Raw genomic sequence first — 13,711 nt, 5'->3', positions numbered from 1 at the left:
TGCATGAGGTGAACTTCAGTGACAGTATTAAAGTTTTCCTAAAGCCACAACAGTAAAATCAGTGTGTATTATGCAGGAAAGCATGCTCGTTATACTCACTGAGGAATCTAAGGGGTTAATCCTCTGCATTGTGTAGAAAGGTGGTTTGATCCGGTCTCCTCTGATCCTCCCCTTCTTCCACAGTCCCTAATCCATCTGCTGATAGAAAAGAGCCTTGGAGGCACTCTAGCAATACACACCAAACTTAGCATGTGCAAAGAGGTTTATTTTGTTGGGAGGGTGCATGTGATCAGCACAGGGCAAATCAGCACTGTCCAGACAGAGGGTCAGGGGTCCTGCAGCCTCATAGGACAGTCAGAGGAGAATGAAAACTCCTCTTACAAGCTTTAACCAGACAGTGATAGAAGTCACAAGACTGCTGTATACTGCTGATGAGAAAAGGTATTTAGCTGTTTATATTTACTAAAATAATTGCATTTCCATGTACTGATGGACACCAGATACAGTGGATGCAGGGTCCTGGGTTTAGCAACACTTTAAGAGGTATTTATGAGGCATTGCTTACTTCAATTGAAAAAATAAATATAAAGCGGTTGTAAAAAAAAGAAAAGTTTTTTTCTACTTCTCTCTCCTTCATGACACTAAACGCCGCTCCACTGCCAAGATACCGTCCCACAGAGTCAACTGGGAAATTTATTTTAATAAAATGCTTTTGGAGTAAAAATCTATCTAAAGATAGTTTTCTACTCCAGGTACAAAAATAATTACGTTTATTCAGCATGAAATGGAGCTTATTAATGTAGCATGAGGCTGTATATTCCACATATTTACATTTTTGGTAAACTCGTTCAATGAATCCAAGCTCTGCAAGCTGAGATAACATTCACTGCATTGATGCATTCACATCATTTTGCAGTATACATGAAATAAAACAAAGTTCAGGAATATTCCTTTAAACCCATTGTTTTGCAAATCTTGCGTTTTGCAAGACAACCAACATTTTTTATTAAATTTTGACGTGATATACAAGCAGCGTCATGTCACAACTGAGTATAAAAGAGAAGAGAGGCACCTCTAAGTGTAGCAATACGGTTACATTTAATGAAGGTACAACATTTAGCAACATATTGCTACACTTAGAGGCGCCTCTCTTCTCTTTTATACTGTGTAGCTCCTGCTGGATTTTTGCCTCTAATCCCGATGTGGAGGCTTCCATTTGTGGATAGACATTTTATAATTACACAACCTGGTCACATTGCTATACTCATTTTATATGGACGATAGACAGAAGGACTTATGAATAAATGGTTGTGGAATGAATCATTTGAGTTTCTATTATTTCTTACGGGGAACTTTGCATTGATATAAGAGTGCTTTGGATTACAAGCATGCTTCTGGAACGAATTATGCTCACAATTTAAGGTTTTACTGTACATTACAAACTGTATGATTGAAACGGCTTGGATATCACTGTTTTGCTAACCTGACAGATTATTCTAAATAGGAAACCTTCATTTTGTTTGCAAATATTAAAGATTCTAACTACCAGCAAGAATAAGTCCTTACATTTAAATGGCACCTGTCATTTCAGATCCATCATGGCAACGCCTGTTAGCGGGCATCCACTCACCTGCTGCCGCCACATCCCTCACCTTGTTGTTTCACCTCCGCATCACCAGCCGTCCCATTAAAGTGAATGGGACTGTCGGTGTGTCAACAGCGGGTCAGAGGAGAAGCCACTGCGGTACAGATATGACAGTTGCTCTTTAAAAAATTTGATTTAAATCGAGCCTTTTCATAGTGATTTAAATCAAATCCACCCTGTTTGCATGTGCCCTGGTGTTTACACTGCAGACCTGGTGTGAACAAGCCCTATGCAAAGAGTGAGTGTTGGGGTGTCACGGCTCGGCCCACAGCGCCCTGCACTCGCTGTATTAGGTTGCAGAGAGTGCTGCTGATGTCATTACCCAGGACCACTTACCACCAGGAATGAATGAATAACTTGTATAGCGCTACATATGCGAACTAAAATCGCCTCAAGGAGCTTTTGCCGCCAGTGTCCATCTGGGTCTTCAGAAGAGATGGGTATTGAGATTCTTCCTGAAGGCCAGTTGGTTTTCTTCCGAGCGGATGTCCGTGGGTAGAGCGATCCATAGCCGTGGTCCTTGGACTGCGAACCTTCGTTCACCTTTTAATTTATAACGGATCTTGGGGATGAGGAGGAGGTTCTGGTTAGTTGACTGGAGGGGGCGACCTGGGGTGTAGTGCTTTATTTTGTCGCAGAAGTATTGCGGGGCTTTTCCTTGTGTACATTTGTGAGTGAGGCAGAGGGTCTTAAAAGTAACCCTGTCCTTCACGGCAAGCCAATGGAGGGTCCTCAGGGCCGGGGTGATTGATTCCCAGGGTTTTCTTTTTCCAGTAACCAGTCTGGCTGCTGTGTTCTGGACGATTTGTAGATGTGAAATTTGGTATTTGGGAAGTCCTAGGTAGAGGGAATTTGCTTAGTCGAGTCGGGAATTGATTATTGTTCCAGTTACTGCTGCTGTATCTCCTTCTGGGATGAAGGTGATGAGTCCACGTGAAGAAGGTAGTGGGATCCGCTGACTACTGATCCTATTTGTGCATCCATTGGCATGTCTGAGTCAAAGATGACGCCGAGGCTTTTGGCTTTAGTGCTGAGGGAGATGGGTTTTCCGAGGATGGTGAGTGGTGTGGACATCGTGCCAGGGTTTTTGTTTCGGTTTGCATGGAGGAAGAGGAGTTCTGTTTTGGATCGGTTGAGTTTAAGGGAGCTCTCTGTCATCCAAGCGTCGATCAATGAGAGACAGTTTTCCAGTGCCTGGTATTGGTCTTTTTTGTTGGTGACACGTAGGTAGAGTTGGATGTCATCAGCGTAGGAGTGATAAAGCGGGTCCTGGTTGCTGATTGCTGAGGAGTGGGCGGAGACAGATGTTAAAGAGCACGGACGACAGGGGTGATCCTTGAGGGACTCCGCATGTAATTTTACATGCTTCCAAAGTGAAAGCTCCTAGTTTCACTTGCTGGGATTGGTTCTCTAGGAAGGATGCGAACCAGTGTAAGTCTGAGCATGCAACTCCAGCTACTTCTGTGAGATGAGGGTTTTGTGGTCTACTGTGTCAAAAGCTGCCCTGAGGTCCAGCAGCACCAGGAGACACGATTCTCCTTCATCTGCTGCTTCGAGGGCGTCATCCCAGATTTTGGGGAGAGCAGTTTCTGTCCCGTGGCCAGGGTGGAAACCAGATTGTAGTGGGTCCAAGAGTTAATGGGTGTCCAGATGGAGTTGTAGCTGTTATACTACTGCTTTCTCGATAATTTTGGAGATGGTGTTGAGGCTTGTGACAGGTCTGCAGTCATTTGGGTCTTTGGTGGAGAAGATAAAGAGGGCCTAGTGCATTGCGTAACAGGCCAATAGACATCCGGAAAAGGTCATCAAAAAAAAGAGGGATCCCAGAGCCCCCCCCCCCCCCCCCCGAGTTGGACTTTAAGAGAACACTGGGTGCACAGTCCACTTACAATTTCCATGGTGGAATTTTAATATTTTATTTTAGTTGCAGTCATGTGCACTGCTCTATGCATAGTCCAGTAGTCTATTGGTCCTTCACATTAGGGAGCAAGAGAGGGTGGCTACATCCAGTGGGACCATAGAGAACGAATGTGGCCACCCTCTAACAGGAAGTCAGATCACAGCAGCGATAGAAGGAACTTTTTTTGGAGTTAATAGAATCACTTACATATTTTTTTAATTTTTTTATTCTAGAACTAGGGTTTAGCACAACTTTGATGTTTGGAATGTAAATCAGAACTACAGTAAAAACCTTGGATTGCAAGCATAATTCGTTCCGGAAACATGCTTGTAATCCAAAGCACTTGTATATCAAAGCGAATTTCCCCATAAGAAATAATGGAAACTCAGATGATTTGTTCCACAACCATTTATTCATAAGTCCTTCATTTTATAGTCCATATAAAAAGATTATAGCAATGTGACCAGGTTGTGTAACCATAAAATGTCCATTTACAAATGGAAGCCTCCACAAGGGGATTAGAAGCAAAATCCAGCAGGAGTTACAGAGTATAAAAGAGAAGAGAGGCGCCTCTAAGTGTAGCAATATGGTTACATTTAATGAAGGTACAACATTTAGCAACTCACATGGTTGATGATTAAAGCAGGCTCATCTAAGTATAGCAGGAATGCAGGGTAAAGCTGTCCACATAGACCATCCTCCGCAACCGCCGCCTCTCACCGCTGTCAGTCTGCAATCATGACCAGGAAGACTACCCTGCAGTATAGCGATTGAAGCGCTCTCGGAGCGCAGCGTGAAAGGGATGACGTCCATGGCTGTGCGGGGGATGATCTATGTGGACAGTTTTACCCCGGATGCCTCCATACTTAGATGTGCCTGTTTTAATCATCAACCATGTGAGTTGCTAAATGTTGTACCTTCATTAAATGTAACCGTATTGCTACACTTAGAGGCGCCTCTTTTCTCTTTTATACTCAATTGTGACATGACGCTACTTTTATATCAAGATATCGGTTGTATAAATCAAGTCAAAATTTATGAAAAAAATTTTGCTTGACTTGCAAAACGCTCTTAAACCAAGGTTTTACTGTATACGCAATCTAAAAAGGTTCTGAAAGGTACAAAACCACAGAAAGCCGCACCCACCCGGTGACTCTCACCCCTCCGCACAAGGAAGCGATTTTGTGTTACAAAAGAATCCGTCCGCAGCTAAGAAAATACTTTTAATGGCTGCCATTGTCTGTTTGTATCTCTTTCAGATGCTCCGGGGGATAAAAGCCGGAGAGGATTTGTCTGCCAGGAATACAAAGCTGCTCTGCTGCGCTTACAATGGAGGAAAGGGTTAAACCAGACGACGAAAAACGGTGCTGGATTACTCTCTGAGCAGAGATCTGGAGAGTATGGCGTGTATGAACCCTCATCTCTCTTTCATTAAAGGACCGCTGACTGTCCTGCCATTTTACTATCTAGGACAGAGGCTCGGCCATGCCTGCAACCTTCAGCATTACAGAATGAAGAGTGCTATTATTTAAAGGGCCTGTCCACCTAAAAGTGACATTTAAGTTGTAGCCTACAGTATATAAGTGAAAAACTACGGACACAGCCCACTGCTTCTGATAGCGAGATCTCCATTCCATCATTCTCAGCTCTGTTCCTGTCCACCTTTGTGTGCCCCAGATCTTCCTGTTACTTCCTCCAGAATAGAAGGCTCCCATTCACACTAGTGCGACCCCCAAAAGTGTTGCTATTTGTGGCTTTGGCGTGAAACTTTGATGCAACTTTGGATGGGCGAGACTTGTACGCGACTTTGGTTTTGACCCATGATAAATGGACAACTTTTGCACAACTGGTCGAATGTATCACATTTAGGTGCGACTTACACCCAACTTTTGAGGGTTTACATTGCAGTCTATGGCACTCAAGTCGCAAAAAGTGTGAATGGAGCCTATAATATAAATAAAACCCAGCAGGGATGATGGGAACCCCTAATAATGGGCACAGCAGGTATGCAGGCCCAGAAACTCCATGCAGGAATGGTGGAAACCCCTCACAATGGGCACAGCAGGATTTTCCTATGGTGACAACACTGTATAAATCCAATACAGCGAGCCAGCGTTGCCCCCCTAGGACAGGAAGCGTCACTGGCAGGATCACCAGGTGTAAAAAATGGGGGAAAAAATTCAGGAAAAAAAAGAAAAAGAAAACTAAGGACTGGTAAGCTGCAATACATATACATTTTTGTTTTTTGGGGTTTAGATTCACAAAGTACTAGAACACCTTATTGAAGGAAGGCGTCCATGTAAAGTGGGCACAGCAGGTGTACAGTTCCAGGAACCTAGCACAGGGATGGTGGAAACCCCTTATAATGTGCACAGCAGGTGTACAGACCTGGGAACTCAGCACAGGGATGGTGGGAACCCATCATAATGGGCACAGCAGGTGTACAGACCTGGGAACTCAGCACAGGGATGGTGGGAACCCATCATAATGGGCACAGCAGGTGTACAGACCTGGGAACTCAGCACAGGGATGGTGGGAACCCATCATAATGGGCACAGCAGGTGTACAGACCTGGGAACTCAGCACAGGGATGGTGGGGACCCCTCATAATGGGTACAGCAGGTGTACAGACCTGGGAACCCCTCATAATGGGCACAACAGGTGTACAGACCTGGGAACTCAGCACAGGGATGGTGGGAACCCCTCATAATGGAGTGCACGGTGTCAGGTATCCTTACGGAGTAAAATCCTCCCTGTGGAAGTGGTGGTGCGGGACATTCTGGGTGAGGTTGGGAAGATTCGGGGTCTTGAGAAAGGCAGGTGGCAGCAGGAGACCTGGATAAGGGTGTGGAGGAATATCAGGACTCTATAGCCGCTGCCTGAATCTCGGGGGGGGGGGGGTGGCTTTTCTTTGTATTCTTGTTTCACTCCCCTAGATTTTCAAGATCAAATATATTTTTGATAAAAGGCTACATGCATTGTGACGGTGATGTTCCTTAGTCTGGCTCGCCCGTAGGGATTATGTTATGCACAATTTGGTTTGCACCATTTATTATGTTCTTGTTTTGTATAATCATATTCTATTATTTTGTAAATATGTTTTATTTATTTATTATGGTTTTATTGTATATAAGTTGTTGTTTGTAAGATTTTTCAATAACCAAAATTAACCAAAATTAACCCCTCATAATGGGCACAGCAGGTGTACAGACCCAGGAACACAGCACAGGGATGGTGGGAACCCCTCATAATGGGCATAGTAGGTGTACAGACCTGGAAACTCAGCACAGGGATGGTGGAAACCCCTCATAATGGGTACAGACCTGGAAGCTCAGCACAGGAATGGTGGAAACCTCTCATAATGGGCACAGCAGGTGTACAGACCCAAGAAATCAGCAAAGGGATGGTGGGAACCACTCATAACGGGCACAGGAGGTGTACAGACCTGGGAACCTAGCACAAAGATAGTTTAAACCCCTCATAATGGGCACAGCAGGACTATCCTAAGGTCACAACATTGCATAAATCCAGTGCAATCGAGCATCGTTACCCTAGGACAAGAGGTGTCACTGGCAGGATCAACAGGTGTAAATAATATGGGGGGGGGGGGGAGAGAACTAAGGACTGGTAATGTGCAATACATACATTTCTGTGCCAACAAACATTTACCGTAATTCCTGCTATTCAGTAACCCAAGAGCTTTGATAACTAAGAGGAAAAAAATGATTCTGTGAAGACACCACTGTGAACTAGGCCAACAAATCAGGGACTTATATCCCAGCTCCCAAAACTGAACCTCACCCCCATAAAATCGGTCACCCTCCTGTGGATGTGACGTACTAGACTCATTTACTAAGGCTGTAAAACAGTCTGCTAGTGTTGATCCCAGCCATACAAGAAAGTATATCCCAACCATAACAATGTCCCGGCCATGTTGGACAGAAAATCCCACCCACGTCGAAGAGAATATCCCGGCCATAACAATGTCCCGGCTGTGTCTGAGAGAATATCCCAGCCATAACAACATTCCAACCATGTCGAAGAGAATACCCAGGTCATTACAATAACCACAGCCATGTTGAAGAGAATATCTCAACCATAATATTCCAACCATGTCGAAGAGAATATCCCGGCCATAACAATATCCCAGTCATGTTGGGGAGCATATCCAGCTGTCCGTTAGAGCAGTGGTTCTCAACCCTGTCCTCAAGTACCACCAACAGGCCATGTTTGCAGGTTTTCCTTCATCTTGCACAGGTGCTTTAAATCAGAGTCAATGGCTTGGTATTTTGGACAGCTATTTTATCTAAGAGAAATTCCCAAAACATGGCCTGTTGGGGGTACTTGAGGACAGGGTTGAGAATCACTGTGTTAGAGGATCCCCACTCCCAGACTTCTTCACAGCCCCCGTACATCAATCTCGTACAAGAGAACATCCCGGCCACGTCTGAGACCATATCCAGACCGCGCTGGGAAGAATTACTTTCTTAATTTTCTCAAGATGTAAAATTTGAACCATGAACGGCTCACGACTATAATTGGCAATTCTAAAAATATGACTCCATATCTCAAGATGGTTGATGTGTCAGCATTGTCACTTTTAATGGCGGAGTATTTCTCATCAGGGACCAATCAGGTTTAATTACCGTTTTAATACTTAAACACTCTAATCCTGGAAACAGCTCCTAATAGGACTCACCAGACTCTTATTGAGGGCAGAACAAACTGTCAAGTATATCTAAAGCTTAAATTTTACCAAACTTTGGATAGAGTAGATGACTTAAAATGGTAAGGTAATTTTTGGCATCTGTCTCATTAGGGAGATTTCCCTCAACTTCCTGTAGACTCAAACAGGAAATGAGAGAAAATATCTTTAGACTAGAGTCCTCATTGGAAGATTTACCCTTCCCTCCTATTCTGGTGAGGACCTATATTCCAGATATGCATGATAAAGCAACAGATCAGTAGATTGCACAGCTAAAGCCTGCAGCCCCCCTCAGGAAGGAGCATGCATGTCTAAAGGGATGGGGGGATTTGTTCTTTTATTTATCTATGTCAGGGTACTCTAAACGCTAATAGAAGCCTTCTGGCCCCTCCCACAAAACTCAGAGGAAAGACAACCAGGTGGATCCGGTGATGACATCACTAGGTCTGAAAATGGGCATTTCCTGAAAGATGACTAAAAATGTTTTATTGCATATTGATCTGGGGGGAGGGAACAAGGGAAGACATTATATGTACAATACACTTTAGCTTTAATCACTTGCAAAGGTTCTCTTGTTGATATCTGTGTATTTGTATATCTTTTTAGGCTTTAAACCTACCTTTGAGGAAGGAGACTGAAGCTCTTATTAAATACTGACTGCTAATTTGGTCCCGGCATCAATGACACATGGTCACAAGATGTAAACCTCAGACATGAAATATGAACAAAGCATATGCCTCTATGGCAGAGGTCTCCAAACTGCGGACAAGGGGCCGGATGCGGCCCTTTGCTTGCCTTTATCCAGCCCTTTGGCCATTATACCCCCTACTGTCAGCAACATTGGAACATAGTTCATGCCACTGACAATGGGGCACTATTATTCCCACCGATACCAAGGATGGGGCACTATTTCTTCCACTGACACCAAAGATGGGGCACCATTCCTCTCACTGACACCAAAGATGGGGCACCATTCCTCTCACTGACACCAAAGATGGGGCACTATTCCTCCCAATGACACCAACAACAGGATATTATACCTTCCACAGACACCAATGATGGGGGACTATTCCACCACTGACACCAACGACGGAGCACTATTCCTCCCACCGATACCAACAACATGATACTATACCCCCCACTGACACCAATGATGGGGGACTATTTCCCCCCCCCCCACTGACACCAATGATGGGGGACTATTTCCCCCCCCACTGACACCAATGATGGGGCACTATCCCCCCCCCCACTGACACCAATGATGGGGCACTATCCCCCCCCACTGACACCGATGGGGGACTATTCCCCCCCACTGCCCCACTGAGACCAATGATGGGGGACTATCCCCCCCTCCACTGACACCAATGATGGGGGACTATTCCCCCCCCCACTGACACCAATGATGGGGGACTATTCCCCCCCCCCACTGACACCAATGATGGTGGACTATTCCCCCCCCCCACTGACACCAATGATGGTGGACTATCCCCCCCCCCCCCACTGACACCAATGATGGGGGACTATTCCCCCCCCCACTGACACCAATGATGGGGGACTATTCCCCCCCACACTGACACCAATGATGGGGGACTATTCCCCCCCCCCACTGACACCAATGATGGGGGACTATTCCCCCCACTGACACCAATGATGGGGGACTATTCCCCCACTGACACCAATGATGGGGGACTATTCCCCCCCACACTGACACCAATGATGGGGGACTATTCCCCCCCACACTGACACCAATGATGGGGGACTATTCCCCCCCCCCACACTGACACCAATGATGGGGAACTATCCCCCCCCCACTGACACCAATTATGGGGGACTATCCCCCCCCCACTGACACCACTGATGGGAGACTATTCCCCCCCACTGACACCAACTGTCTGAAGAACAGTAAACTGACCATTTGTTTAGAAGGTTTCGAGACCCCTGATCTATAGTGTGCACTTGTCTCAATTCAGAGCATTAGGTGTCATTTCTGCCTGCTGCCTCTTTCCTCTGCCATCAGCATGAGGCACTTCTGACAAGTTTTTCTGACATCAAGAGATAAAATGGTGACGGGGAGGGAGCTACAGCACATAGCCTGTGATTGACAGCCTCAGCTCTGTTCCTGTGTACTATGTGAAGGGGTGAGTCCCTTCCCTTCAGTCAGCTCTCACTAAGATCTGCAGTGTGTAACCGCTTTCTAAAAACTCAGACAAGCTGTATAAATTCTGCACTTTGAATGGCTGCAGAAAAGAGAAGACTGCAGATAAACAGGTAAAACATATGTAGGCACATTTGCTTCATTTCTGTGTATCCCCTGAGGCCAGTCACTTAACTGGGTATATGCGAGGGTTCACATCCACTTTAAATTAACGGAGGGGCATAGTGCGTGGTAGAGTGGTAAACCTCCAGGGAACACCAGGCACAGCATTGTCTTCATATGACCAACTGAAAACCAGACTCTCTAAATCCTTTTCCGGTCAATTTAAAACAAAACAAACCAGCCGCCCCCCTCCGATATGACCCCATTCCGATAAGGTCCTACGATAAGCTGCCCTGATCCGCTCTTTAGCTCTCTGATTAAAATCTCTGCTTAGTTAAGGAACTCTGGTAAAGAATTTTCATCAAACATCCTTATCATAGAAGAACCTCCGAGACCCAACATCAGAGCGAACCAAGAATAAATCCTGCAACTGGCTTGATGTAGAAAAGAAAGAAAATTGTAGGGTATGTATATTGTTCGTGTAATTATTATATATATATATACACACATATATATATATATATATATATATATATATATATGAAAGGGGCGAGCCAAAGGCAGTCAACCTGGGTGAGAAAAGGGACTAGATGATGCTGGATGTCCTCCGGCCAGGAAATGAGGAGGGCTCTGACTTGCTGCAGCTTCCAACGCACATCGCGAGAAGCTCACAGTGTGCGGTGAAATCAGAGCAAGCCATTTCAGTCCAGGAGAGGAGACTGTACAACTCTGCAAGACTTAAGAGAAGGTTGGAGGTCAGATTTAACCATTCTCTATTAAAAAATATAAAAAATTATCGAGAAAATAAGGATATACAGGGTATTAAGAAGGGAGGTTTAGAATACAAGATGTCAGTATATGCAGATGATATCTTGCTTTACATTACAAATCCCTTGATTTCAATACCAAACCTGATATCTGAATTTAAACGATTCGGCGCACTAAGTAATTTCAAGGTAAACTACAACAAATCTGAAGTCCTAAACGTTAATTTGCCAAGCGCTATGGTGGAACTCCTTGAAAAGGATTTCTCTTTTAAATGGCAGGCAAAGGCAATTAAATATTTAGGTATATTCATCCCCACTGACCTCAATAAACTACAGGAGTATAACTATGCCCCGTTGGTACAGAACACTATGAGATCGTTACAACAATATGAAAAAGGTATGTTTTCCTGGATGGGTAGAATAAGTATTGTAAAGATGGATATACTACCTAAAATATTATATACCCTACAGGCAATACCCATTTTTCCCTTAACAAATACCCTGAAAAAACTGCATAAGTTAATAGGAAATTTTGTCTGGGGAGGCAAGACCCCCAGAATCAATAGATCGGTCTTGAATAAAACTAAGAAAAATGGGGGCCTGGCCCTTCCAGATATAGATTTGTACTTGAGAGCAATAATGATAACAAGAATAGTGGATTGGTTCCATAATAGAGATATCAAACAGTGGGTGAAGCTTGAAGAGAAGATCACAGCCTTAAAATTAAAAATCACTACCCTGGATAAAAAGAGAGCAAAGACCGCCGGATAGTGAATTGCCCTCCTTAGTGGTATCAACATTAAAAGTATGGGATATTATGATTAAGAGAGGGATTGGATCTACTGATAGGGGACCTATGACTCCACTATTTAGTAATCCAGAATTTCCACTGGCACTAGAGTCTGAAACATTTCTTAAATGGAAGAGATGTGAAGACACAAGGTTGGTGGAAACGATGGAAGACAACAGGCTCCTCCCAATGGAAAGGTTGGGTGTAGAACATAAAATTAAATGGATGCAGTATGGGATGCTACAACGGTATATCGCATCCCTAATAAAAGAATCGGTAATAGATAGGCCCTTGACAACCTTAGAAAAAATCTTTTTACAAGAACATAGACCCACACACGCCCTCTCTAAAATCTATAAATACCTGAATTCTGAAAATAAAGGACAGGAGCTACCTTATATTAAGAAATGGGAATTAGAGATAGGAACAGAAATCCCCAGGGAATTATGGGAAAAGGCAATCATAGTAACCCATAAACTCTCGATATCTGCCAAACATCAGGAAAGAAACTATAAAATATTAGCCAGATGGTATAGGTGCCCTGTGGACTTACATAAAATGAACTCTGACAACGAGGATATCTGTTGGAGATGTCATAAAGCACAGGGCACAATGTCACATATCTGGTACTATTGCTCAGAAATCCAACCATTCTGGCAGAAAATATTTGAAATATATAGAGCCATGACCGGGACCGATATGTATCCAGAAATACAAGTAGCGGTATTATCTATGATCCCAGGATCGGTTAAGAAAATTAGAAAAGGAATATTGAAATATTTTTTGACAGCAGCACGAACCATCATAGCAAGAAAATGGAAAAGCACATGTGTGCCCTCTGTACTGGAGTGGGAGTGTGAGATGGCGGACATGCGTGCCCTGGAAGAAAGAATGGTGATAGAGGAGGGGTTGAAGGTACAATTACTTAACACATGGGCTAAAAGGGAAGAATTCAGAGTCTCTTCTGGGCTTTTGAGGACTATTATATAGAATCCAGTAGAAAACTACAAGAGGAAAATCCCTTTTTTTTTTTTTTTTTTTTTTACTTTGTGTGTTTGTTGTTGTTGTTTTTGTTTGACAGTATGAATGGATGATTGAGTCGAAAGAGAGGGTATGGGGTGGAGGGGGGGGGGGGGGGGTTGGAATAGGGGTTACACATCCTTGCATCAATTAAGTAAATAACTAAAAGGTTAATGAAATCTGAACTATTGCTTTGATAAAGAAGTATAGAAGTTTTGGATGTTTTGGATGTGTATAAGTTTCCTTTTTTTTTACTTGTGGTAAAAATGTTTTGATAAATAAAGATTGTTAAAAAAAATATATAAATAATTAGATAGATAGATAGATAGATAGATAGAGAAAACAAATACTTTAAAACTGTGTGCTGTAGAGAAGGAAAATACACAAAGCCAAAACTGGAAAAAAAAAATAAAAATGATAGGAGTACATAGGAAAAACATCACTTACCTGGGGGACCTTGAAGTTTGGCTTTTTTAACTGCAAAAAAATAAAGAAAAGACATTTAAAAAAAAGGTAAAACACAAAATTAAATCACATAGTATATTGTGCAGACAAACTTAAAGCAGACCTGACAGAGCTTCCTAAATTAAATGTTTTTTTTTTTTTGCTTTTTTTTTTTTTTTTAAA

General features: G+C 43.5%; 2 protein-coding genes across 2 annotated transcripts in view; one reads left to right on the top strand and one right to left on the bottom strand.

The window, feature by feature from the left end:
- Positions 1-13,601, bottom strand: part of LOC141130901 (protein unc-13 homolog B-like) — a 49,198-nt gene extending 35,597 nt beyond the window's left edge. Inside the window, exon 1 of the mRNA XM_073618171.1 lies at positions 13,532-13,601. Coding sequence (XP_073474272.1) covers positions 13,532-13,586 — 55 coding nt within the window. The 5' untranslated portion in view covers positions 13,587-13,601. The remainder of the gene's footprint in view (positions 1-13,531) is intronic.
- LOC141130885 (protein unc-13 homolog B-like) overlaps positions 1-13,711 on the top strand; it is a gene marked incomplete in the record, with an annotated part of 525,591 nt that overhangs the window by 58,282 nt on the left and 453,598 nt on the right.

The sequence above is a fragment of the Aquarana catesbeiana genome, linkage group LG01 (assembly GCF_042186555.1).
Source record: "Aquarana catesbeiana isolate 2022-GZ linkage group LG01, ASM4218655v1, whole genome shotgun sequence".
Taxonomy (NCBI): Eukaryota; Metazoa; Chordata; class Amphibia; order Anura; family Ranidae; genus Aquarana; species Aquarana catesbeiana.
This window is presented reverse-complemented; position numbering and strand designations above follow the sequence as displayed.